At 48.4% G+C, this 27,227-nt stretch overlaps 1 protein-coding gene across 4 annotated transcripts in view; it reads left to right on the top strand.

The window, feature by feature from the left end:
• Nucleotides 1-27,227, top strand: part of NAA35 (N-alpha-acetyltransferase 35, NatC auxiliary subunit) — a 143,538-nt gene that overhangs the window by 13,252 nt on the left and 103,059 nt on the right. For all 4 annotated transcript variants that reach the window (XM_073545995.1, XM_073545996.1, XM_073545994.1 and 1 more), the window contains exons 5-6: nucleotides 25,046-25,120; nucleotides 25,717-25,884. In XM_073545995.1, the coding sequence (XP_073402096.1) occupies nucleotides 25,046-25,120; nucleotides 25,717-25,884 (243 nt within the window). The remainder of the gene's footprint in view (nucleotides 1-25,045; nucleotides 25,121-25,716; nucleotides 25,885-27,227) is intronic.

Genomic DNA, 27,227 nt, shown 5'->3' with positions numbered 1-27,227 from the left:
TAATATTAGTGGAGGTGGATCTTCCCGGCATGAAGCCGGGTTGGTCTTCGTGTATGATACTCAGTATTACCATTTTGAGTCTGTTAGCTATTAATTTTGTGAGAATTTTATAATCAGAGTTAAGTAAGGATATAGGACGATAAGAACCACAATCCTCGGGAGGCTTATCAGGCTTTGGGATAACCACAATAGTGGCATCATAAAAGGATTGAGGAAGTGAGCGTTTGTCAAGTGCCTCCGAAAAAGTTTTCATCAGAATTTGCCCAATTTGGTCTAGGTATCTTTTATATAATTCCATAGGCATACCATCAGGTCCTGGAGGTTTCCCATTAGAGAGAGACATGACTGCCTCCTGAATTTCCACCAGAGTGATCTCCCTATCTAGGAGTGCCTGTTCCTCATGAGAAAGTCTAGGGAACTCCATCTGACTCAAATATTCATCAATTTCTTCTGTAGTGTAATTTAGTTGGGAGGTGTACAGTTCCCTAGAATACTCTTCAAATCTGTTTACAATTTGGTCAGATCTGAGCACCGGGGTTCCCTCACTTGTATTGATATAGATGAGGACATTTGATTTTGTTGGACAATGTATGCTAAAAATTGACTTGATTGGTTACCCAACTTAAAATAGATTTGTTCGGTGAAAAAGAGTCTCCTCTGGGCTTTTTCCTGCAAATGTATCAGGTATTCCCTCCCTTTCTCAAGCCACCTGTGTAAGGCATCATCGGATGGGCTAGTAATATACTCAGCTTCCAGGGACTTACACTCATCAGCTAGTCTCTGTTCTCTGACATGGGATTCTCTCAATATGTGAAATCGTAGACCTAACACATCCCCTTAAATATGCCTTAAGTGTGTCCCACATCACCAGTTTATCTGGGAAATCAGTATGAACTGTTATGAAAACATCTATTTGGTCCGTTATTCTATCTTGTTCCCCTATAAGGGATAACCAAAATGGGTGTTTGCGAAATCTCCTGAGTCTATCAGGGCCACCTAGATGAAAGCACATCACCAGTGGGGCATGATCTGATATTGCCCTGGGAAGGTATTCAATCATACGCAGTATTATTCCCAAATGCGTGATCTATCCTAGACAGGCAACGAACAGCCGGGGTATAGCAGGAGAATTCTTAAGAGGGTGTTGTTGTCTCCGTAAATCAATCCAGCCCATCTCCTTGACAAAGGCATCCAACGCTGTGGTGTTGTGGCCATCAGATCCAGAGCTCACAGCTCTCATTCTGTCTAAATAAGTATTAACCCCTTTCCTACATTAGATGTACTATTCCGTCCATGTGACCTGGGACCTACGTCCCAAGGACGGAATAGTACGTCTAGCCCGATCAGCTGCGCTCACGGGGGGAGCGCAGCTGATCGCGGCCGGGTGTCAGCTGATTATCACAGCTGACACCCGGCACTATGTGTGAGGGGCGGTCATGGACCGCCCCCGACACGTTAACCCCTGGCACACTGCGATCAAACACGATCGCAGTGTACCCGGGGTTTAAGGAAGCATCGGGAGGGAGGGGGCTCCCTCTGTGCTTCTGAGACCCCCACAGCAGCGCGATGTGCAGCGCTGCTGCGGGGGTCTTCTGCCCTGCGGGGACCTTCGGGGGGCCTGCAGGGAGGCGGCTTCCTCATGCCTGCAAAGCGCCGGCATGAGGAAGCCTGCAGCACTGCCTGTGATGTGACAGATCAGTGATCTGTCACATGACAGTTATGTGACAGATCAGCGATCTGTCACATGACAGTTATGTACCCCCTGGCACATTGTAATAAAGTAAAAAAAAATTTAAAAAAATGTAAAAATAAGTTATAAAAAATTGCTAAATAAAAAAAAAAAAAAAAAATTCCCAAATAAATTAGTTTTTTTGAAAATAAAAAAAAACAAGCAAAAGTACACATTTGGTATCGCCGTGTCCGTAACGACCCGCCCTATAAAACTGTCCCACTAGTTAACCCCTTTATTGAACCCCTTAAAAAATAAAAATAAAAAACGAAGCAAAAAATAAAGCTTTATCATACCGCCGAACAAAAAGTGCAATAACGTGCGATCAAAAAGACGGATATAAATAACCATGGTACCGCTGAAAGCGCTATCTTGTCCCACAAAAAACAAGCCGCCACACAGCGTCATCAGCGAAAAAATAAGAGTTATAGCTCGCAGAATAAAGCGATGCAAAAACAATTATTTTCCCTTCACCCATGACAGCACCACATGAGAGAGGGATCCGCCCCGCCAGGACAGGAACCTACTGAAACATAAGGGGCGGCACCTCTCCCCCGCTTCAGTTGGGTTCCTGTCCTGGAAAGGAATCCCTCTGACAGCGGCGGTGCCTGTCAGGATGAAAAGACCCAGGGCCGTCCCGGCGTGTGAAGATGCAGGGCTGGCTCACCTGCAACGCTGGCCGTCGGCAGCTGGTAGCGCAGTCCCCGGGGTTTTCCTTGTACGGGCCCCGGGTTCGTGTGGGCACGGTCCGATGTCCTCCCTTCGGAGGTTCCTAGCTGTGCCGCCCTCCCCCTGCGCGCGCGCCCGTTCCTTCCCCTGCATGCAGGGGAAGCCGGGGGCGGAGACCGGCGTCTGACGTGGGGCGCGTGACGTCATCTGGACGCGACGGTCATGGCGCCGGGCGCGACGCCGGCCAGGAGAAGCGGCTGGCGGTCGCGGGGGGGAGGGGTAATGAGGGGCTCACTCACCACATAAAGGAAGGAGCAGAAGCGGCTGCAGGGGTGACAATGGCATCTCAGGAGGATCGCTCACCGTCCCCGTTGTCCCTGCCCCCATCGCAAGCTTCTGGTCGCAAGAGCCGCTCGAGCGGCAGAAGCAGCAGCCGTCCGAGTCACCGATCGAGGGATTCCTCGAGATCAAGAGAGCGCAGAGCGCACGCTCCTTCGCAGCCCCAGAACCCGGTATTCGTCTTTCCTGGGTGGTGAGTGATCTCCGTGAAAGTTAGACAATAGGCCTTCCTATGTCTTGTTTTTTCTCTTTTAGGGAGGCAAAAAAGCTATAAGCAAAAAGAAAAATAGAGAATGTGCCATATGCCACAGCACTTTAGCAAAAGACTACCAAAAGGACTTGTGTCAGCTGTATCCAGCGGACTATGGCTGAAGAGGTGCCGAGCCTGGCAACAAACCTCAGATCGATAATAAAATCTGAGGTGCAGGGCTCACTTAAAAAATTATTAAAAAAGAAGGGTAAGAGTAGGAGAGCCTCCCCGAGTTCCTCGTCAGGCTCCTCCTCTTCGGAGTATCATGTTGAGCACGGGTCATCTTCATCCTCAGACAGTGATACGGGGGGCAGACCTTGCTTTCCCGTAGAAGATACGGACGCTCTCCTCAAAGCCATCAGGTCCACTATGGGCCTGCAAGAGGAGAAGGTAGAGAGATCACTGGAGGATGTAATGTTTGGCGGCCTGCAAGAAAGGAAGAAGCGTACCTTTCCGGTCAATGACAAGGTTCAGGCCCTAATCGAAAGAGAATGGAAGAAACCGGAGAAGTCAGGTAGCCTTCCCTCCTCTTCAAAGCGAAGATACCCCTTTGAGGCTAAGGACACGGACGTCTGGGACAAGGTCCCAAAGATTGACGCAGCAGTGTCTAGATCTTCCAAGAAGTCGGCCCTGCCCCTGGAGGACTCAGGGGTTTTGAGAGATCCCCTGGATAAAAAAGCGGACTCATACCTAAGGCACACTTGGGAGGTAGCGGCAGGGGGTCTGAAACCGGCAATAGCCGGCACCTGCACAGCCCGATCATTAATGGTCTGGTTGCAACAACTTGAAGAAAAATTAGCCTCCAAGGTACCAAGAGAGAAAATATTAGGAGAAATGTACTTGCTACACGGAGCTGCCACTTTCTTGGCTGACACCTCCGCCGACTCAATGAGGTTAACTGCAAGAGCAGCGGGGCTATCGAACGCCGCAAGACGGGCGTTATGGCTCAAAGGCTGCCCTGGGGACATTCAATCTAAGGCGAGGTTATGCTCGTTACCATGTGATGGACAGTTCCTGTTTGGGAAAAACCTGGATGACATCCTGGAGAAGGCCGGTGATAAAAAGGGCTTCCCCAGATTCATGGGTGATCAGAGGAGACCGCCCTTTCTGAGGGGAAAGTTCAATCGGGGCTGTCCCCCGGGAGAGCGGAAAAGGTGGGACGACAAGAGGAAAAAAGAACCAGGGTTCATGTTTGGGGGAACTACCTCAACCGCCAAAAAATCCCCGCAATGACGTCAGCCCTCCGGTGGGGGGAAGATTGAAGCTCCTTTCTCAAGAATGGGAGAAAATATCGGCCAACAATTGGATTCTGAGCATTATAAAGAATGGCCTAAAATCCCTTTCTTCCAGCATCCGAGAGCTTCATTTGTGGTAACCCCCGTTAGAAAGGAACCAGGAGAGCAATCAGCCATAGAAACGGAAATTTTAGGACTGTTCGAGAAACAAGTTCTAATAGAGGTCCCAAAAGATCAAGAGAGAAGGGGGTTCTATTCTCCCCTCTTCCTAATAAAAAAACCAGACCTTTCCTTCAGAACAATAATAAATCTCAGGCGCCTCAATCAATGGGTCATAAACCAAACATTCAAAATGGAATCGGTGACTTCGGCCATAAGGCTGTTACACCACAACTGCTTCATGGCCGTAATAGATTTGAAGGACGCCTATTACCACATCCCGATGCACCAAGAATACCAGAAATACCTGAGGGTAGCCCTATACATCCAGGGCGACCTCAGGCACTTTCAATTTACAGCTCTTCCGTTTGGCATCTCCATAGCGCCAAGGATTTTTATGAAAGTAATAGCGGAAATGACAGCTTTCCTTCGAATCCACCATGTGATTATGGTGCCTTACTTGGACGATTTTTTTGGTCATTGGCAATTCAGAACATCACTGCGCACATCAAGTAGAGAAAATAACAGAAACCCTGCAAAGACTGGATTGGATGATAAACTTAAAGAAATCAAAACTTCAACCCCTAAAGAAACAAACATTTCTAGGTTTCGTCTTGGACTCCGACCGTCAAGTTTGTCTCTTGCCAGAGAAAAAACTAGAGAAGGTGAGAGAAATGACCCTTACGGCAATACAGCATCCTCACATGACCCTAAGAAGGGCAATGTCCATGTTGGGCACGCTAACAGCCTGTATTCCTGCGGTCAACTGGGCACAGTTTCATACCCGTCAACTGCAGGCGGAAATCTTGTCAGCCCAGAAACGATTGAAAGGGCGTTTAGAAGGGAAGCTGGAACTTTCCGAAAAGGGGAAAAACTCTCTCACTTGGTGGCTAGACGGCACAAATTTAGCAGGAGGAACTTTGTGGCACAGGCCCGTGTCCGATGTAATTGTCATGTCGGACGCTGTTCACACCACAGCATCCGGCAGGCAGAGGTAGTTCCACCTCCAGCCACTATAGCCTCAGTGGCGCCGGCCTGATCTTCAGGCTCTCGGGGGTTAATCCTGCTGGAGACCAGGTTGGATGGTTAGTCACGCCCACGGTCTTTAAATAGTCATGCTGGCCTATGGGCGTCGCCGATTATAGCTTGTGTTTCATACCAAGTGGTTCCGGTCTGGAGTGGAGGTGTTCAAGAGAGAGAGAGATTCATATCTGGTGTCGTATGATCCGTCGTTATCCTTTCTCCTTCCCATATTTGTGTTTAGTTGTGCCCTGTTCACATTACTGTTTATTCCTGTGTGTGTGCGGCGCAGTGCAGTTTAAGTTCTCCCTGTCTGTCATTATTTGTGTGGGAGCTTTGGTGGTGACTTCTCACTGGGTGGAGGGTGGAGGGTTAAGTGCAGGGCTGAGCAGGAGATAAGGAAAGGTCGGAGGCTCAGGCATTTGCACCTTCAGCAAAAACCCTGGGTTGAGGGTCAGACAGGGTTTCCCCTAGTAAAGGGACACCACAGGGGCCCCGGGTCTTTCAGCCTTAGTTGAACTAAGCCCCCGTGACATTATAATCGGCCCACATTTTTTCAGGAGTCCATGGATCCATTAGATTCCATAACCCGCCAGTTGGCGGCGCTGTCCATACAGGTCTCCGAGTTGAATGGGGCAGTTCAGCAGCAGGGCCTGGTAGTAGCAAAGGTGCAAACGGCATCTGCAGGTATCGGTGCAGAGCCGAAGTTTCCGCTGCCAGAACGATTTTCAGGCGATCGCAGCAAATTTGTCGTATTTCGGGAGGCCTGCAAATTATACTTCCGCATGCGGCCAATATCCTCAGGTAATGAGGCCCAGCGAGTAGGGCTGGTGTTGTCATTACTGAGTGGTGACCCCCAAGCATGGGCATTTTCCTTACCACCTGACTCTGCTACATTTCATTCGGTCGATAATGTTTTTTCTGCCCTCGGGCTCATTTACGATGACCCTGACCGACTGGCTCTAGCGGAATCTAAAATCCGCGCCCTCCGCCAGGGGGAGCGCTTGGCAGAAGACTATTGTTCGGAATTTCGCCGCTGGGCTGTAGACACACAGTGGAATGACCCAGCACTGCGGAGCCAGTTTATTCATGGGGTATCAGGGAGGGTGAAACAAGCCCTCCTGATGTATGAGACTCCGGCATCATTGGAGTCTGCCATGAGTTTGGTGATACGTATTGATCGCCGTTTTCGTCAGGGGGCACAGGAGACGCTACCTCTGGGGGAAAACAGAGGTGCAGGTGTGGTTGAAGTAGATGAGTCCCCTGAACCTATGCAGATTGCTGGCGTGGCACAGGTTCAGCCTCGCGCTCCGGGAGTCCGGAAGTCCGGAGCATGTTTCTACTGTGGTAAAGGTGGTCATTATGTTAACGTTTGCCCGGTACTACCTAAGAGGGTCACACCGGCGGAAAACTGTTAAGCTCAGAGGGTATGGAGGAGACCCAACTGAGCGTATGCATATCCTCCATGATGGTATCTCAATGTATGCTCCCTGCCAAGGTTATTGTCGCCGGCAGAGAGCTACCTATATCAGTGTTTGTGGATAGCGGTTCCGCCACCAATCTCATAGATGAGGAGTTTGCACACACCGCCGGGTTTAAGATTGAAAAACTTCCTCACCCCATACAGGTGGTGACCATTAATGCTGTTCCCCTCCCTCAAGGGGAGATTACTGAGTTTGTGGCAGAGGTGAAACTCCACATTGGGGTCCTACATTCTGAGTCGGTTACATGTAGGGTCCTCCGTAATCTCCCAGCTCAAATGGTCCTGGGTTTTCCATGGCTGTCCAGGCACAACCCGGTAATTGATTGGAAAACTCAGGACATAGTACAATGGAGTGGTTTCTGCCAAGACAATTGCTTGGCCACATGTGTGTCCGCCGTGACGCCCAGCCTGCCGGAGGCTTTGCAGGATTTTGCGGATGTTTTCTCTGAGAAGGGTTGCTCAGAACTGCCTCCACATAGAGCCTATGACTGTGCTATTAGGCTAAAACCCGGGGCCAAATTACCTAAGGCCAGGATGTTTAATATTTCTGGTCCTGAGAGACAAGCTCTGAAAGACTACATCGCGGAGAGTCTGAGCAAAGGTCACATCCGGCCTTCGTCCTCGCCTGTAGCCGCGGGGTTTTTCTTCATTAAGAAGAAAGATGGGGGGTTACGCCCGTGTCTGGATTTCCGAGAGTTAAACCAGATTACTATCCGTGATCCCTACCCAATGCCGTTGATCCCGGATTTGTTCAACCAGGTAGCGGGGGCAAAATGGTTTTCCAAGCTGGACCTCAGGGGGGCGTATAACCTCATAAGGGTCCGTCAGGGGGATGAGTGGAAGACGGCGTTTAACACTCCTGAGGGTCATTTTGAGAGTCTGGTTATGCCGTTTGGGTTGACCACCGCGCCTGCTGTTTTCCAACATTTTATTAATGATGTCTTTGCTCATGTCCTGGGGAGATTTGTGATTGTATACCTGGATGATATCCTCATTTATTCCAGCGATCGGGACACTCATTTGCAGCATGTTAGGCAGGTGTTACAGTTGCTCCGGGAGAACCAGCTCTATGCTAAGCTGGAAAAATGTTTATTTTTTGTCCAGGAGTTGCCCTTTTTGGGATATATTGTGTCCGCAGCTGGTTTTAAAATGGACACCGCTAAGGTGCAAGCGGTGTTGCAATGGGAGAGGCCGGAGAGTCTGAAAGCACTCCAGCGGTTCCTGGGGTTTGCGAATTATTATAGGAAATTTATAAAACACTTTTCGACTGTCGCCAAACCGCTCACGGACATGACAAAAAAGGGTGCCGATCTGGCGAACTGGCCTGAGGTGGCTATACGTGCATTTGAGCGTCTGAAGAATAGTTTTGCTTCAGCCCCCATTCTGGTGCAACCAGACGTGTCTAAACCTTTTGTGGTAGAGGTTGATGCGTCGGAGGTGGGAGTGGGGGCAGTACTGTCTCAAGGCTCGTCCTTGAGCGAGATGCATCCATGCGCCTACTTCTCCAAGAAGTTGTCGCCGGCCGAACGGAATTATGATATCGGCAACAGGGAGTTGTTGGCCATCAAACTGGCTTTTGAGGAATGGCGACACTTCTTGGAGGGGGCGGCTCACCAGGTCACAGTTATCACCGACCATAAGAATCTGCTCTACCTGGAGTCGGCCAAGCGTCTGTCTCCTAGGCAGGCTCGCTGGGCATTGTTTTTTTACTCGTTTCAATTTTCTTGTGACGTACCGTCCCGGGGCTAAAAACACCAAGGCGGATGTTTTGTCTAGGTGTTTTCCGGGGGGAGAACCTCGGGAAGAGCCGGTACCCATCCTCCAGAAAGGGGTAGTGGTCTCGGCTCTCACGACTGAGGTAGAGGCGGAGATTGCCGAGGCCCAAGAGGAGGTACCACCAGGACTTCCCGCCAACAAATCATTTGTACCCCTGCATCTTCGGCCTAAGGTGTTGAAGGAACACCACGATTCGGTACTGGCTGGTCACCCAGGGGTGAAGGGCACCTTAGAGCTGGTATCGCGTCGTTTCTGGTGGCCCAAAATCCGGCAGGACGTGGTCTCGTACGTGGCAGCTTGCATCACGTGCGCTAGGGCTAAGTCACCCCGAACCCGTCCTGCTGGCACGCTACAGCCTCTGGGGGTACCCAATAGGCCATGGACAGAAATCTCCATGGATTTTATCACTGACTTGCCAGCCTCGGCAGGGAACACGGTCATCCTGGTGGTGGTTGACCGTTTTTCAAAGATGGCGCATTTTGTGGCGTTGTCTTCTTTGCCCAATGCTAAGACGTTGGCTCAGGTATTTGTGAAGGAGGTGGTCAGACTCCACGGAGTACCGTCTGACATAGTATCTGATAGGGGTACGCAATTTGTGGCGAGGTTTTGGAAAGCTTTTTGCTCAAGGTTGGGGATCAAGTTGTCACATTCATCGGCGTTTCATCCACAGTCTAATGGACAAACTGAGCGCATGAACCAAAATCTTGAACAGTATTTACGATGCTTTGTGTCCGACAACCAGGAGGAGTGGTCTACTTTCCTTCCTCTGGCCGAATTCGCATTAAATAATCACCGCCAAGAGTCATCAGGAGAGTCTCCATTCTTTTGTGTGTACGGTCAACATCCTCAGTTTTGTACCTTACGTCAGGGTGTCTCCGGGGGTGTCCCGGAGGAGGATCAGCTAGGAGCCCAATTGTCATCAGTCTGGAGGCGGGTGAAACAGCGTTTGTTGAGCATGAGTGCCAGGTACAAACGGGTGGCTGACAGTAGACGCGTGCCAGGTCCGGACCTGTGTGTGGGTGAATGGGTGTGGTTAGCTACGAAGAACATAAAACTCAAAATCCCTTCTTTAAAACTGGGTCCAAGGTTTATTGGGCCTTTTAGGATTTCTGCCATCATTAACCCAGTGGCTTATCGGTTGGAACTTCCCGCAGTGTACAAGATACACAACGTGTTTCACAGGGCTTTATTGAAAAAGGTGGTAGGCTCTGTGGACACAACGCCGATGCCACCTCCAGTCATGGTGGATGGCGAGTTAGAGTTCGAGGTCGCCAAGGTAGTGGACTCTCGAGTAGTACGCCGTACTCTTCAGTATTTGGTGCACTGGCGGGGGTATGGTCCAGAGGAGAGGTCTTGGGTTCCAGCCTCAGACATACATGCAGATCGGCTGGTCAGTTCTTTTCACCGTCGTCATCCGGACAAGCCGGGTCCTATGAGTCTTGAGGGCCCTGGGGTCCCTCGTAGAAGACGGGGTACTGTCATGTCGGACGCTGTTCACACCACAGCATCCGGCGGGCAGAGGTAGTTCCACCTCCAGCCACTATAGCCTCAGTGGCGCCGGCCTGATCTTCAGGCTCTCGGGGGTTAATCCTGCTGGAGACCAGGTTGGATGGTTAGTCACGCCCACGGTCTTTAAATAGTCATGCTGGCCTATGGGCGTCGCCGATTATAGCTTGTGTTTCATACCAAGTGGTTCCGGTCTGGAGTGGAGGTGTTCAAGAGAGAGAGAGATTCATATCTGGTGTCGTATGATCCGTCGTTATCCTTTCTCCTTCCCATATTTGTGTTTAGTTGTGCCCTGTTCACATTACTGTTTATTCCTGTGTGTGTGCGGCGCAGTGCAGTTTAAGTTCTCCCTGTCTGTCATTATTTGTGTGGGAGCTTTGGTGGTGACTTCTCACTGGGTGGAGGGTGGAGGGTTAAGTGCAGGGCTGAGCAGGAGATAAGGAAAGGTCGGAGGCTCAGGCATTTGCACCTTCAGCAAAAACCCTGGGTTGAGGGTCAGACAGGGTTTCCCCTAGTAAAGGGACACCACAGGGGCCCCGGGTCTTTCAGCCTTAGTTGAACTAAGCCCCCGTGACAGTAATATTGACGGACGCAAGCTCCTCGGGATGGGGGGCACACCTGAGAGAACAAATAGCCCAAGGGTCCTGGGGTCACCTAGAGCAGAAGGCTTCCTCCAACTTAAGAGAGTTAAGAGCGGTGAACAGAGCCTTAGAGGCATTCCCATTTTACAGGGTCAAAACGTCCGAATTATGTCAGACAACAGGGTGGCAGTGGCGTATGTCAACCACCAGGGAGGGACAAGGTCAAACTCCCTAATGGACGAAGCCAGAAGAATCTTTCTCAAAGCAGAACAACATCTAACCTCCCTGACGGCCCTACACATCAGAGGGACAGAAAATGTTCAAGCCGACTTTCAAAGCCGCAACAAGTTAAAACAGGGAGAGTGGGCCTTAAATCGTGTAATATTCCAGAGGATAGTACAGTTATGGGGGCAGCCAGTGATCGACCTCTTTGCCACCAAAAACAACCGGCAAGTGAGGAGGTTCTGCTCGTTAAACCCAGGGGAAAACCCGTGGGCAGTAGACGCTCTGCAAATCCCGTGGCTGTTCAAACTGAGCTATGCCTTTCCCCCAGTAGCGTTAATCCCGGCAGTGGTAAAAAAGATAAGAGACGAGCAAGCCAGAGTAATCCTCATAGCCCCGTTCTGGCCAAAAAGACCGTGGTTTTCACTACTAAGAATGATGTCTCTCTCGGACCCGTGGGTACTGCCAGAAATCCCAGATTTATTGGCTCAGGGGCCGATATTCCACAAACAAGTCAAGGGGTTCCATCTGACGGTGTGGAATTTGAGAGGGCGCTTTTGAGAGATAAAGGGTTTTCCCCGGGGTTGGTGACTACTCTAATGAAAAGTAGGAAACCAATAACGACCAACATATATGGCAGGACGTGGAAGAAATTTCTACAATTCCTGGGAAAACCGTTAGGTCAAGAGCCCCCAATCGAGTCCATCTTGGAGTTCCTGCAGGCAGGCCTGCAGCTAGGCCTGGCGGTTAATACCCTCAAGGTACAGGTTTCAGCGCTGGGTGCGTTATACAATTGCAATATAGCGGCAAACAGATGGGTAGCCAGGTTCATAAAATCTTGCCACAGATCTAGGCCAGTTTCCCTACCAAAAATAGCTCCATGGGATCTAAATCTGGTACTGGAAGCCCTTACGAAGGAGCCGTTTGAACCCATACAGCAGATTTCAACTAAAAATCTCGCCCTAAAAACCATTTTGGTAGCTCTAACGTCGGCATGTAGAGTTAGTGACTTGCAGGCCCTCTCGGTCAACCCACCATATACCCAGATATACCAGGATAGGGTGGTTATGAGAACAGACCCTGCTTACTTGCCGAAAGTAGTAACTAACTTTCACCGAAACCAAGAAATTGTCCTCCCTTCCTTCTGCGAGAATCCGAAAAACCCAGGGGAGGAGAAATTTCATAGCCTAGACGTTACAAGAACCCTAGTAGAGTATATGTCTATAACCAGCCAGTGGAGGAGGTCCCAGTCCCTATTCGTAGCCTTCCAGGGTGCTAGGAAAGGTTATGGAGTGTCAAAGGGGACTATTGCCCGATGGATTAGGGAGGCCATTAGTGTAGCCTATTCAGCTAGTGGCGTCCCGGTTCCTGACGGCATCAAGGCTCATTCCACCAGAGCCGTGGCGACCTCCTGGGCTGAGAAAGAGGTATCAATAGAGCAAATTTGTAAGGCCGCTACTTGGGCCTCACCCTCAACCTTCTTTAGACACTATAGACTAAATCTATCCTCCTCTGCTGACTTGACCTTTGGTAGAAGGGTGCTGCAAGCGGTGGTCCCTCCCTAAGGTGTTCGAAGTCTCCAGAATCTCTCATGTGGTGCTGTCATGGGTGAAGAGAATACCACCATGGTTACTTACCGGTAGCCGGTTTTTCCGGAACCCATGACAGCACCCGTATATTTCCCCCCCCCTTTTCACCGTTTGTCGGGTGTATTTGTGTGATGTGGTGTTGGATAAATATGTAACTAACCGGGAAGTCCTCTCAAATGCTCTGTAATCCAACTGAAGCGGGGGAGAGGTGCCGCCCCTTATGTTTCAGTAGGTTCCTGTCCTGGCGGGGCGGATCCCTCTCTCATGTGGTGCTGTCATGGGTTCCGGAAAAACCGGCTACCGGTAAGTAACCATGGTGGTTTTTTATATATTTTTTCATTGCATAAAAGCGCCAAAACACAAAAAAACTACATAAATGAGGTATCGCTGTAACCGTACTGACCCGAAGAATAAAACTGCCTCATCAATTTTACCGCAGGTGGAACGGTGTAAACGCACCCCCCCCCCCCCCAAAAGAAATTCATGAAACGCTGGTTTTTGTTCATTCTGCGTCCCAAAAATCGGAATAAAAAGCGATCAAAAAAAGTCACGTGCCCGAAAATGGTACCAATAAAAACGTCAACTCGTCCCGCAAAAAATAAGACCTCACATGACTCAGTGGGTCAAAATATGGAAAAATTATAGCTCTCAAAATGTGGTGATGCTTAAACTATTTCTACAATAAAAGCGTCTTTTAGCGTGCGACAACTGCCAAATATAAAAACCCGCCATCAATAGTAAATCAAAACCCCCCGTTATCACCCCCTTAGTTAGGGAAAAATAATAAAATAAAAGTATTTCCATTTTCCCATTAGGTCTAGGGTTAGAGGTATGTTGGGGTTAGGGTTGGAGTTAGAATTGGGGGGTTTCCACTGTCTTGGCACATCAGGGGCTTTCCAAACGCGACATTGCGTCCGATCTCAATTCCAGCCAAAAAAGGCAAATGGCGCTGCTTCCCTTCCGAGCTCTGCCATGCGCCCAAATAGTGGTTTACGCACACATATGGGGTGTCGGTGTACTCAGGACAAATTGCACAATAACTTTTGGGGTCTTGTTACTATTGGAAAAATAACAATTGGGGTGAAAAGATCATTTTTGTGGAAAAATGAAAAAATTGAACCTGAAGTAATTTTTTTTTTTTTTTTTTTTTTGTGAAAAAATGTTAAATGTTCATTTTTTTTTTTTTTTTTTTTTTTTAAAACATTCAAAAAATTCCTGTGAAGCACCAGAAGGGTTAATAAACTTCTTGAACCTGGTTTTGAGCACCTTTAGGGGTGCAGTTTTTAGAATGGTGTCACTTTTTGGTATTTTCTACCATATAGACCCCTCAAAGTGACTTCAAATGTCATGCGGTCCGTAAAAATAAAATGGTGTTGTAAAAATGAGAAATCGCTGGTCAACTTTTAACCCTTATAACTTCCTAACAAAAAAATGTTGGTTCCCAGATTGTGCTGATGTAAAGTAAACATGTGGAAAATGTTATTTATTAAGTTTTTTGAGTGCCATATCTCTGTGATTTATATGAAAATTTTACCACTAACATGATGTACAATATGTCATGAGAAAATGTCAGAATCACCGGGATCCATGGAGGCGTTCCTGAGTTATTACCTCATAAAGGGACAGTGGTCAGAATTGTAAAAATTGGCCCGGGAGTTAACGTGCAAACCACCCTTGGTGGTAAAGGGGTCAAGAACCATATTGAAATCGCCCATGCACACCATTTTAGCATCAGGGTACTGTGACACAAAAATTGCAGCCTGTTTAAGTACCTCCAATTTGGCCGGTGGGAGATTGTAGATATTAATTAACACATAAGGCATCATGTCTACGAATGCATCTAAGAAAATGAATCTACCCTCTGGGTCTTTCTTAATTTTCTGGACAGACCATCTCAAGGATCTACGCACCATAAGTTACCCCCCCTGAAATATGACGTATGCGTGGCATGTTTCTGCCATTGTATCCAGGGCTTGTTTGTTCTCAATATGGTGTCTGGTGTCAAGTGGGTTTCCTGCAGGCATATTATCTGCGCATGGGTTTTACGTATCTGCGAGAACACCATATTCCGCTTCCTAGCACTCCCCAACCCTCTAATGTTCCATGAAAGGAGTTTAAGTGATGCCATATAGACCTCGTGGAAAATCTATGCACAGGGTAGTTTTCGCTCCTGGAGTATTCAACTCCATCACATACAGACTATCCACAGGCAATGTAATATAGATGCAATGCTGGTTTTTAACTAGATTAACCATTAGACTATAAATTTGTGACCAGTAGTGGTCATTGAAACAAAGCAAGAGATGCCCATGTACTTCTCCAAACTGAAGCATAGGCATGGGAATAGTCTCCGTCTCCTCCCCTCCTCGTTCCGAACCACCAGTAATAGATGTGGCAGATGCAATGCATGTCATAAAGTCCGATTCCCCCAATCCCCTTTTCCCGAAAAATAGTATCTCTAGATTCGGTCCGACCTCCCAGTTTTTACTAGACCCGTAGGGTAACCAGGCTGTCGGACCACGGAGTATAACATCGACGCCCCAGCATTGGACGTTCCGGTCACCCTCCCATAAAGTGTCGTACTTATGTAATATGGTCACAGCAGGGTAAGGCAGTCAGGTGACGTGTGGGGGGGCGGGAACAAAGGCTATAACCGCATTAGTTAACAAATATAAGAAAAATATCTTATCTTAAGGCTATACATGAAGTCCTAGTGTTAGAGATATAGCTATCAGCCATTTTGTAGTAACTCAGTTAAGGCATTCGTATAGATCAGCACATTAGCAAATATTATCCTCACTACGTCCGATTAAAAACATAAATCAGCAAATAATCTGGTAAGTATTTTAGGAGTGTACAGTCATGGCCAAAAGTTTAGAGAATGACACAAATATTAATTTTTACAAAGTCTACTGCTTCATTTTTTCTAATGGCAATTTGCATATACTCCAGAATGTTATAAAGAGTGATCAGCTTAACAGCAATTAGTTGCAAAGTCAATATTTGCCTAGAAAATGAACTTTATCCCCCAAAACACATGTCAACATCATTGCAGCCCTGCCTTAAAAGGACCAGCTAACATCGTTTCAGTGATTGCTCCATTAACACAGATGTGGGTGTTGATGAGGACAGGGCTGGAGATCAATCTGTCATGATTAAGTAAGAATGACACCACTGGACACTTTAAAGGAGGCTGGTGCTTGGCATCATTGTTTCTCTTCTGTTAACCATGGTTATCTCTAAAGAAACACGCGCAGTCATCATTGCACTGCACAAAAATGGCCTAACAGGGAAGAGTATCGCAGCTAGAAAGATTGCACCTCAGTCAACAATCTATTGCAGCATCAAGAACTTCAAGGAGAGAGGTTCCCTTGTTGCCAAAAAGGCTCCAGGGTGCCCAAGAAAGACCAGCAAGCGCCAGGACCGTCTCTTAAAAGTGTTTCAGCTGCGGGTTCGGGCTACCAGCAGTGCAGAGCTTGCTCAGGAATGGCAGCAGGCAGGTGTGAGTGCATCTGCACGCACTGTGAGGCGGAGACTCTTGGAGCAAGGCCTGGTCTCAAGGAGGGCAGCAAAGAAGCCACTTTTCTCCAGGAAAAACATCATGGACAGACTGATATTCTGCAAGAGGTACAGGGAGTGGACTGCTGAGGACTGGGGTAAAGTAATTTTCTCTGATGAATCCCCTTTTCGATTGTTTGGGACATCTGGAAAACGGCTTTTTCGGGGAAGACCAGGTGAGCGCTACCACCAGTCTTGTCTCATGCCAACTGTCAAGCATCCTGAAACCATTCATGTGTGGGGTGGCTTCTCAGCCAAGGGAATGGGCTCTCTCTGTCTTGCCTAAAAACACAGCCATGAATAAAGAATGGTACCAGAATGTCCTCCAAGAGCAGTTTGGCGATCAACAATGCCTTTTTCAACATGATGGAGCACCTTGCCATAAAGCAAAGGTGATGACTAAATGGCTCAGGGAACAAAACATAGAGATTTTGGGACCATGGCCTGGAAACTCCCCAGATCTTAATCCCATTGAGAACTTGTGGTCAATCATCAAGAGACTGGTGGACAAACAAAAACCTTCAAATTCAGACAAAATAAAAGCATTGATTTTGCAAGAATGGACTGCTATCAGTCAGGATTTGATCCAGAAGTTGATTGAGAGCATGCCAGGGAGAATTGCTGAGGTCCAGAAGAAGGGTCAACACTGCAAATATTGACTTGCTGCATTAACTCATTCTAACTGTCAATATAACCTTTTGCTACTCATGATATGATTGCAATTATATTTCTGTATGTGATAAAAACATCTGACAAACACACATAAAAACCAGAGGCCAGCAGATCATGTGAAAATATAATATTTGTGTCATTCTCAAAACTTTTGGCCATGACTGTAGCCATTGGTCACTATAGTAGCTCAGTTCAGGTACATGTATAGGTCGCTATGTTGATATATACTACCAGTACTGCCACTAGCGTCTTTCTGTCTTGGAGATCCACTCATCTGCCTCCGCCGGATTCTGAAAGAATCACTCTCTCCCCGTCCACCACTCTAAGCCTGGCTGGGTATGCCATTGAATAAATCACATTAGCACTCTTGAGACTTTTCTTGAGTGAAGTAAATGAGCTCTTCGCTTCTGTAAATCTGCTGAGAAATCCGGAAACAACATTACAGTGGTATAATCATGTTTGATTACTTGGACACTCTGCGCCAATTGCAGAATATTGTCTCTGTCCCTCCAATTGAGAAATCTGGCCAACGGGTCTAGGAGGGGCTCCAGGGGGAATTGGTTTCCCAGGTACCCGGTTTGCTCTCTCCACCGCATAAGCAGCAGAGAAGTTGGCGTCTGGAAACAGAGTACGGATCCATTTTCCAGGACGTCCCTCCTGACAGCACCAGGGAGGACGTCCCTCGCCTCCTTTCAGGGACAGGAAGAGCACACAAGAGGTTAAAAACAGTCTACACCCCCATTCCCTCAGTGTTTCTTCCTGTCCCTGCACGGAGGGACGCACAAGAGGAGTCGGCTTACCGGAGGGGTCCAGGGTGATCGGGCGGCCCTGCCAATCCTTCCTCCTGTGAAGCGGCCCTGGCGCTGAAACCCTCCTGGATGGGGATCCCTCAGCCACAGAGACTAGGGGAGGACTAGCCCCCTGGGTAGAGCTGCTTCCTCCCGCAGTGGAGGCTCTCAGCTCCGACGCCGGCAGCAGCGCGGGGACCGGAAGTCGCGTGCAGAGAGACCGCGACGCCCTTCCGGTGACGACAGAGCGCCATAAATACAGGCCGCCGGCGGGCGCTCTGAAGGAGCAGAGCGCGGTATCAGCGAGACAGGCAGCACCTGTCCTGACCTCGCAGAGGCTCTCAAAAGCGATGGAGAACCAGGGCAGAATCGACCCGGATGGGGTAAGTGCTCATAGCGCAGACTGACCGACTGACTCCCGGAAGGCCCAGATCAGAGCCTGACTGTCCCTCTCTTGCACTATGCAGGAAAAGGCACAACCGACAGCGCCCATTCCCACGACCAAACAGGCGGAGAAAGACCCAGGGAAGCCCAATAAGTGTCCCGTATGCAGAGTTAAGCTCCCGAGCAAGCACAAGAAGTTGCTGTGACACTTGTACGGCCAAAGTAATTAAAGGCAAACAGCTGTCCCTCCTATCGGAGATGAGATCGCTGATTCGAGAGGAGGTCCAGGCTTCCGTGGCCACCTTGTCCCAGCCACAGCCAGCCAGTCCAGGCCCCAGTGCTAAGCGAACCAGACAGGAAATGGAGCTTAGTTTGGAGGAAGGTTCCTACTCCTCGGAGTCGGATCAGGAAGAAGGCGAGCTGGGCACTAGCGAACCGGAGTATGGGAAAAGATACCTCTTTTCCTCGGATGATAGACAATCTGGTGCAGGCGGTCAGAGACACACAAAGCAGATTTAGGAGGTCCAGAAACCTCAGTCCATGCAGGACATGATCGGGGGCCTTAGGGCGCAGAGGAAAGTAGTATTTCCAGTGAACGACCATGTGCGAGCTATGGTCCTGGAGGAATGGGAGGAGGCGGAAAAACGTCTCGTGATATCCCGAGACTTTAAGAGATGGCTCCCCTTCGACCCCGAGGACATTAAAGAATGGGAGGTAGTTCCCAAGATTGATGTCCCTGTGGCAAAAGTAGCCAAGAAAACAACGATCCCCCATGGATAGGAAGGCGGATAACCTACTAAGGCGGGCCTGGGAAACATCAGCAGCCTTAATTAAAATAAACGTAGCAGCTACTTTGGTAGCAAGGTCTATGTGTTTATGGTTGGGCCAGGTAGAGGAGCATTTAACTAATAAAACCCCAAGGGAGGAAATTATAGATTCTCTTCCGATCATGAAGTCAGCCACAGCCTTCCTAGCCGATGCATCGGCGGAATCTGTTAGAATTGCCGCCCGGAATGGCTCTTTGTCAAATTCGGCACGCAGAGCCATCTGGTTAAAGACCTGGACGGGGGACGGGGCCTCTAAAAACCAGCTCTGTGCCCTTCCCTTCTCGGTTAAAAGTCTTTGGCCCAGCGTTGGATGATATATTAGAAAAAGCATCCGAGGTAAGGAAAGGGTTCCCTGAGGAAAGGAAATCTAGGGACCAGCCCTTTCGTAGACCCGGGGGATATAGAAGGCAGCAGTACTATAGGTACCAGGGGAGCTCTCAGAGGGGTTCCTATGGTAGCACCCACTCTAGAGCTGGAAGATCTAGAGCCCCCCCTTCTGGATCACGTACTAGTTACAGGAGAACATGACTATACCAACATAAGGGGTCGACTCAGAGAATTCAGTTCCCAGTGGTCTCAGATCACAAAAAATATGTGGGTACTGAGGACAATAGCAGAGGGTTACCAAATAGAATTTTCATCCCCTCCCCCCCCGAAAGGTCTATTTCTCCTCGCAGGATAAAAGATGACTCCCAGATGTGGGTCGACGTGACAGAACTGGCAAACTTAGGGGTGGTAATTCCGGTTCCCCGAGCAGAAATTGGGGCGGGCCACTATTCGTCCCTATTTGCCATCGCAAAGCCATCCGGAGAATCCCGTACCATTATAAATCTGAAACCCTTAAATGCCTGGGTCACGTACAAAAAATTCCGAATGGAGTCACAGATCCACAGTCCATTTGATAGACAAGAATGCTCTGATGTGTACCCTGGACCTGAAAAGTGCCTACTATCAGGTGCCAATTCACCCAATTTCACAGAGATTCGTGAGGTTTGCAGTAAGACTTCAGAATCGGACCTGCCACTTTCAATTTCAGTGTCTTCCTTTTGGTCTGGCCTTGAGTCTTCACGAAGCTAATCACGGAAGTGGTGGCTTTCCTAAGAAATCGCAGAATCATCATTCCATACCTAGACGACTTCCTTCTGGTTGTGGGATCGGCAGAAGAACTACGGCGACACAAGGAGAAGACAATAGAGGTTCTAGAGTTTCTGGGCTGGATCATAAACAAAAATCGAACCTAGTACCAGAAAGAAGAGAGATTTTTTTTTTTTTTGGGTACTCTGGAATCCAGAAGCAGAAATTCCTTCTTACCACCAGGAAAACAGACAAGGATATGGGACAGCATGAAGGAACTTCCATCAGAATAGCCATGCGCGCTCTGGGCCTCATGACATCCTGCATCCCTTGTGTCCGATGGGCACAGTTCCATGCGAGAACCCTTCAAAAAGAAGTACTGGCCGCCTGGGATCGTTACCAGACCTCCCTAGACAAGAAAATGGTCTTGTCTCCAGCAGTAAAAAGATCCCTGGTGTGGTGGATGCAGCGACAAAACCTAAGGAAAGGTGTCCCCTGGATCACCTCCCCATGCGTCATAATCACTACGGACGCCAGCAAATGGGGCTGGGGGGCTCATCTAGAAGGCAGAATTCTTCAGGGAGAATGGCCGGCAAACATGCGGTCCACCTCCTCCAACTACAAGGAACTTTATGCCACATGGGAGGCCCTAAGAAGAAATCAGGACAAACTAAGAAATCAACACGTCAAGATTCTATCGGACAATGTGACGGCGGTTTCCTTCCTCCGGCATCAGAGAGGAACAAGGCATTGGCCACTCCAGGACCTGGCTAAAAAGATCTTTTCCTGGGCAGAAAATACGGTTCTGTCAGTAACAGCCGTCCATCTCGAAGGGTCGCAAAACACAGTGGCAGATTATTTAAGCAGGCAGAAGATCTGTCCCACGGAGTGGGAGCTGAACACAGATCTTTCAGAACTTATGCCAGCTCTGGGGAAGACCGCAGATAGACCTCTTCGCAACCAGAAAGAATACGAAGACGTACAGGTTTTTCTCTCTGAATCCGTTGGACAATCCAGAAGGGGTAGACGCCCTAAGCCAAAAGTGGGGGCAGACTCTCTCATAAGCATTTCCCCGATAGCTCTCATTCCAGCCATCCTCAGGAAGATTCAGGAGGATCAGGCAAGAGTGCTACTGATAGCACCTTATTGGCCGAAAAGGAGCTGGTTTCCACTCCTGGGGATTATGGCAGAAGATCGACCACTCCTGCTTCCACAGAGGGAAGACCTCATTCACCAAGGGCCAGTACTTCACCAAGATCCAGGGAGACTTCACCTATCAGCCTGGATCCTGAACGGCAGATCCTGAGGGCTCGAGGCCTGTCAGACCAGGTCATATTGACTATTCAGGCCAGCAGAAAACCTGTAACTTCTGCGATATACCACAAAATTTGGAAAAGATTCTGTCTGGATAGTGGCAGGCCCGACTCAGCGGAAGGAAAGCCAGACATCCCAAAGATACTGGATTTTCTTCAGGCAGGCTTTAATAAAGGACTTAGGCCTAGCACGCTGAAGGTCCAGATCTCGGCATTAAGCGCCTTTCTGGACTACCCCTTGGCCTCCCATCCCTGGGTAATAAGATTTATCAGGGCAACTCAGAGGTTACGTCCCACAGTCAGGAGGTCAGTCACCCCATGGGACCTTAGTCTTGTCCTGCGGTCCCTTTGCTCAGATCCCTTTATCCAGAGTCAGGAGATGCCCATTTCACATTGAACCATGAAGGTAGCATTCTTAGTGGCTAGTGGCGATCACCACTGCAAAACGGATAAGTGAGATACAGGCGCTATCTATCCGAGACCCATATCTCCGAATCTGGGAGGATCGAATAATCATGAGATTAGACCCCACCTTTTTGCCCAAAGTTGCGTCAGTCCAAAACTTAAGCCAGGAAATAATTTTACCTTCCTTTTGTGAGAACCCCTCAAATGACAAAGAAAGGGCCCTGCACGAATTAGACGTACGCCAGGCAGTTATTGATTACATCAGGGCCACGCAGGCTTGGAGACAGGACCATAACCTATTTCTACTCTTTGGGGGGGGGGGGGGGGGAAACAAAGGGAGAAAAGCCTCAAAAGCTTCCATCGCGAGATGGATAACATCGCTAATCAGTTTAGCCTCTGTCTCTCAGGGGGTTCCTCCCCCAGAAGGGTTAAGAGCTCACTCAACACGAGCTTTATCAGTTTCCTGGGCGGAAAGAGCAGGGGCTTCAGTAAACCAAATCTGTAGGGCTGCAACCTGGTCCAGGTTGGACACATTCTGTAAGCATTACAAATTAGATGTATTATCTAACCAACAGACTGCTTTCGGGAGAATGGTTCTCCAGGCAGTCATCCCACCCTAAGGGGATACTTTGGTATTCTCCCTGGTGCTGTCAGGAGGGATGTCCTGGAAAATAGGCATTAGACCTACCGGTAATTATGTTTCCAGGAGTCCATCCTGACAGCACGGATAGTTCCCTTCCTGAATTAATGATGTCGTAATATGATTCTGTAAATAAAGTGTTCAGTTGTATCATCCACGGTGTGGTACTTAAAACACTGAGGGAATGGGGGTGGAGACTGTTTTTAACCTCTTGTGTGCTCTTACTGTCCCTGCAAGGAGGCGAGGGATGTCCTCCCTGGTGCTGTCAGGGTGGACTCCTGGAAACATAATTACCGGTAGGTCTAATGCCTATTTTTCCACAAAATCACTCGGGTTATTTCCTTCAGCCCTTTCCGGCAATCCAACAATACGGATGTTATTTCGCCTCAGTCTATTCTCAAGATCATCGTGCTTTTGTACACATAGCTCCATTTTTTGTTCTAATACGCTCAGGCAAAGGTGCTGTCTGGTCCTCCAGACTCGAGATTCTATCCTCCGCCTGTCAGATTTTATCTCCCAGGTTGGACATATCATTATGGAGGAGTCCCAAATCTGTCTTAACTTCCTCAGTTTTTCTCGTTAGGGAGGCTGTACTACCCTGGATGGCAGTCATCAATTGTGCCGATACTTGTTTCAGGGTTCTCTATCCATACTCTCCATTTCTTGTGGCACTGATACCTCACCCTGAGTCGATTTATTAGGGGACTTCTGCATGGTTGTTGAATTATTGCCCCTAGCATATGACTTAAGTTTATCAGCAGCTGATTGTGCCTTGGAGGGACCCATGATGTCTTTCCAAAGAGATGTATATATTAGGAAAAGTCACTTATGCCACACTATACACCTTCAGAAGATAATGGCGGTGGTTCGGACATCAACAGAAGAAGAAACAAGAAGACTTAAAGTCATTTCTCCATTAAATTTGGTTGAGAAAAATGTGTGCAGCAGGCATAATTTCCAAAGAGGGCACTAGGCTGCACAGCACAAGGGGGTAAATATCAGGGTATATGCCCAAGATGAAAGGAAGGGGGGGGAGGGGAGAGAAAAGCCGTATCTCCACTCCGATCCGCGGGTCCAGAATCATCCCCTGAAAATAGGCCTGCTTACTGCTTCAGGATTGCAGCCTGTATTATTCCAGCCCGAGATGCCTCAGAGTTATAGTTGCAGCTGGCATCTAAGATTGCCGCCGTCATCCGGTCCTCCTCCAGCCTCCGGCGGTCCAGGCCCCGGCGGCGCCGAGACAGTCCGGGTCCGGCCTGAAATCACTCCCGGCTCCCTACCACCTCCAGCAATCGTCAGGTAGGCCACAAGTTGCGTGCGTCAGGCACCTGCCAGATCCAGCGTGTCCAGCACAACACCCCCGATCAGCAACTCTAGGCCGCGGCTCCGCCAGAAGTTAAGGCCGCAACACTGTGCGCCTCTGTCCAAAGCACTAATCTCCACCAATCCTGTTCCAGAGCCTCCGGGCAGGTATCGGAGACAGCAGGAGCCCAGTATCCAATCCCGGAGTCGTCGCTGAAGGTGAGAGTCGGGCAGGAGCAGGCACAGCTGTTCAGGGCAGCACATCCAGCAGGCCCCAGGCCCACGTGTAGGCCCCGGTCTCCGTTCGCCACCAGATATGTCCAAACAGATCCGAAAAGCACCAACATCGGCCGATATAGCTTCCTGGTGTGTATCTGGGTCCAGATGGTGTGTAGATGAGGCCCTATGAGCCAGATAATAGTCAGATTGTCGATAGGGTCTCAGGAGCTTCCAAGAGCACGTCCTGCTCCCTCGGCTGCTGGCCACGCCCCCCAAGTCAACAATTTAGATAAGGCATAGAGAATTTAAATAGTCAGCCTCGTTAAGGACTGATGGATATGATTACTATCTCTGGACAGCACTGTGCTACTTATGCAACAAGGAATACATAAAATATATTAATTTACAAATTGCATACACTTTACAGTCACCATGTATTGGGCACTGGCTGTAAACACCTTCAACATTGGAAGTATTCTGCTATCATCCACCCTTGTCTTCTGTGGACGTCCAGACCTTTTTGAGATCCCAATCTCACCAGTGCGCTCTTTTTCTTTTTTTTCTTGCAGAATGTACCATTCTCTTGATTTGGCCACTCATAGCATTTGTACAATCGATTTCTTTTTTTCAGAGGAATGATGGTCTGTTTCTCTTCCATTGAGAGCTCCTTTTGACCGCGTGTTGTGGGTTCACAGCAACCGTTTCCAAATGCAAATGCCACATCTGGAATCAGCTTCAGACCATTTAGCTTTTTAATTGAAGTAATGAGGGAATAGTTCTTGCAGCCCATTAAATAGCTTTTTAGATAATAGTCCAGTTTGTTTTGGTCCCTTTAAAAGGGAAGCTACATATTAAAGAGCTGTAGTTATTAAACCTTTACTCCAATTAGGATTTGAATACCTTCACATTAAAGCTGAGAGTCTGCACTTTAAGCCCATATTAAAGATTCTTATATAATCAATGTTTTTTAAACAGCTAAAATGCCCAAACTCTCATTGTCTAAATATTTCTGGACCTAAGTGTATATGCCTGATATGCAGCCAATGTCTGATACATACTCTCCCTGGATCAGGCAGCATCTGTCCACTGTCATGTTCCCTTCATATATAATTTACTTTGGGGTTTTACTATGGTCAGCTGATCTATTAAAATTGTGCCACTGGGTCAATCTTCAGACACTATATATATAATTTTCTTGGAAAGTTACAACCTACATCATCACACATACTTACGTTGTCTGCAAGTTGCATTTTTTGGTCAAATTTGGCCAACGAAGTGACTTTATTAATGTATTTTGTTTTAAAGGATGGAAACATTAAAATTAAGGATTTAACGTGGCCAGATTTAATTGGAATTATGGACACATGTTTTTGTTGTTTGGTAAGTATTGTGATAGAGCAGTGGTCTCTAACCTTTCTTACCTTGAGAGCCACACTCTGCTCTGTGAGATGGTCACGTGCCATATCCAGCACCCAGCTCCTTACTGGTGTAGTGACAGCCAAAGCTTCCCCGAAGATCACATACAAAGGCCCTCCTTTACAGGCATTATTCTCACATCTTCAGGTTTCCACTTTACACCCATTCAGTGTTCTGACATCAAGCACTCCCACCACACTATTGCATTTAGTTTCAAACTCCCTTCTATTTGGCAGGTCCAGCATAACACATTTATCTCTCCAGTCCCACTGGCTGGTTTATGCACATCCAGATCTGCTCTTCTGTGCAGGTTACTCACAAAAGTCACCATCTGGAGACCTTACTAGACCTGGTGCTAATGCACCTAGCCGGTAGATGGCTGTGAGCCACACAGCAAGGACCCCCCCATGACATAGATTGAGTTCTCCAGTGATAGGGAATAGTCACTCAGTACACTCGTATTTTTGCACACCATGTAGGATTCTTGTAAACCTTGCACTACTACTAATCCCTTGTCATTTGTTTTCGTATCTGAAACTTTATTTTTTGTTTTCTTACAGATAACATGGCTGGAAGGTCACTCCTTAGCACAGACTGTATTCACTTGCCTCTATGTACATAATGCCGACTTCATAGAAGATCCAGCTATGAAAGCATTTGCACTTGGAATCCTAAAGATATGTGATATCGCAAGAGAAAAAGTCAACAAAGCTGCTGTTTTTGAAGAGGTTAGTCATCTGGTAGTTAAAGGATTTTTCCAGGGAAATAATGTATACTTTTATTGGCCCAGATGTCCCATCCTCCCTTATTCGCACTATCACATGTCCCAGGAGTTTGGTTTTCGATTGAAAGAGCCCAATAGCTAAGCCAGCCCCCTTTTCTTCTTATACATTGGAGAATGGTTGGGGCTTAGCTGCCCTCATTCAGATACTGTTTAGTCGTGTGATGACACAGGAAATAGTAGATTGTACAATTTAGTCATTCCAGTTTTTTCCTGGAAAACCTCTTCACGACCAATGACGCCACATAGGCGTCATGAAACCTGGTTCAAATCTGACCAGTGACGCCTATGTGGCGTCATGACTTCAAAGCCCCCCTGCGGGTCGGGTGACCGGGGTCACTGAAAGGTCACCCGACCCGCAGATACAGGGGGCTTTGTAATTCACCACAGGGGGTGTGCCTTCGCCCCCACGTGGCTACGATCGCTCTGATTGGCTGTTTCACTTTTAACAGCCAATCAGAGCGATAGTAATATTTCATCAATGAAAATTGATGAACTATTACAATCCAGCCATGTCCGATGCTGCTGTAGCATCGGACATGGCTGGAGACACCGATTCCACCCCCCCCACCGGCGATCGCCCCCCCGCAACTGAATGACAGCGGCGATCTGCCGCCGCTGTCATCATCTGCCCCCTCCCATTCCCTCTGCTCCCCGCCAGCCTCCGATCCCCCCCTCACCCCCCCCCCCCCCCGGTACCTCCGGTGTCACCCCGTCCCTCCCGGTGTCCCTCGGGTCCGGATGATGGGCGGCGCCATCTTTGAAAATGGCGGGCGCATGCGCAGTGCGCCCGCCCGAATCTGCCGGCTGCAGATTCCATTCTTTCATTTTGATCACTCTCACAGTGATCAAAATGAAAGAAAAAGTAAATAAACCCCCCGATTATCACCCCCATAGGTAGGCAGAACTAATAAAATAAAGATAATATATATATTTTTTTTTTTTCCATTAGGGTTAGGGTTGAAAAGAGGGTTAGGGTTGAAAAGAGGGTTAGGGTTGAAAAGAGGGTTAGGGTTGAAAAGAGGGTTAGGGTTGAAAAGAGGGTTAGGGTTGAAAAGAGGGTTAGGGTTGAAAAGAGGGTTAGGGTTGGAAAGAGGGTTAGGGTTGGAAAGAGGGTTAGGGTTGGAAAGAGGGTTAGGGTTGGAATTAGGGTTAGGGTTGGAATTAGGGTTAGGCTTGTGGTTAGGGTTAGGATTGTGGTTAGGGTTAGGATTGTGGTTAGGGTTATGGCTAGGGTTGGGATTAGGGTTCGGGGTCTGTTGGGGTTAGGGTTATGGTTAGGGTTGGAAT

Source organism: Dendrobates tinctorius, unplaced genomic scaffold (genome assembly GCF_039654945.1).
Source record: "Dendrobates tinctorius isolate UK_male_01 unplaced genomic scaffold, ASM3965494v1 ptg000144l, whole genome shotgun sequence".
Lineage (NCBI taxonomy): Eukaryota > Metazoa > Chordata > Amphibia > Anura > Dendrobatidae > Dendrobates > Dendrobates tinctorius.
This window is presented reverse-complemented; position numbering and strand designations above follow the sequence as displayed.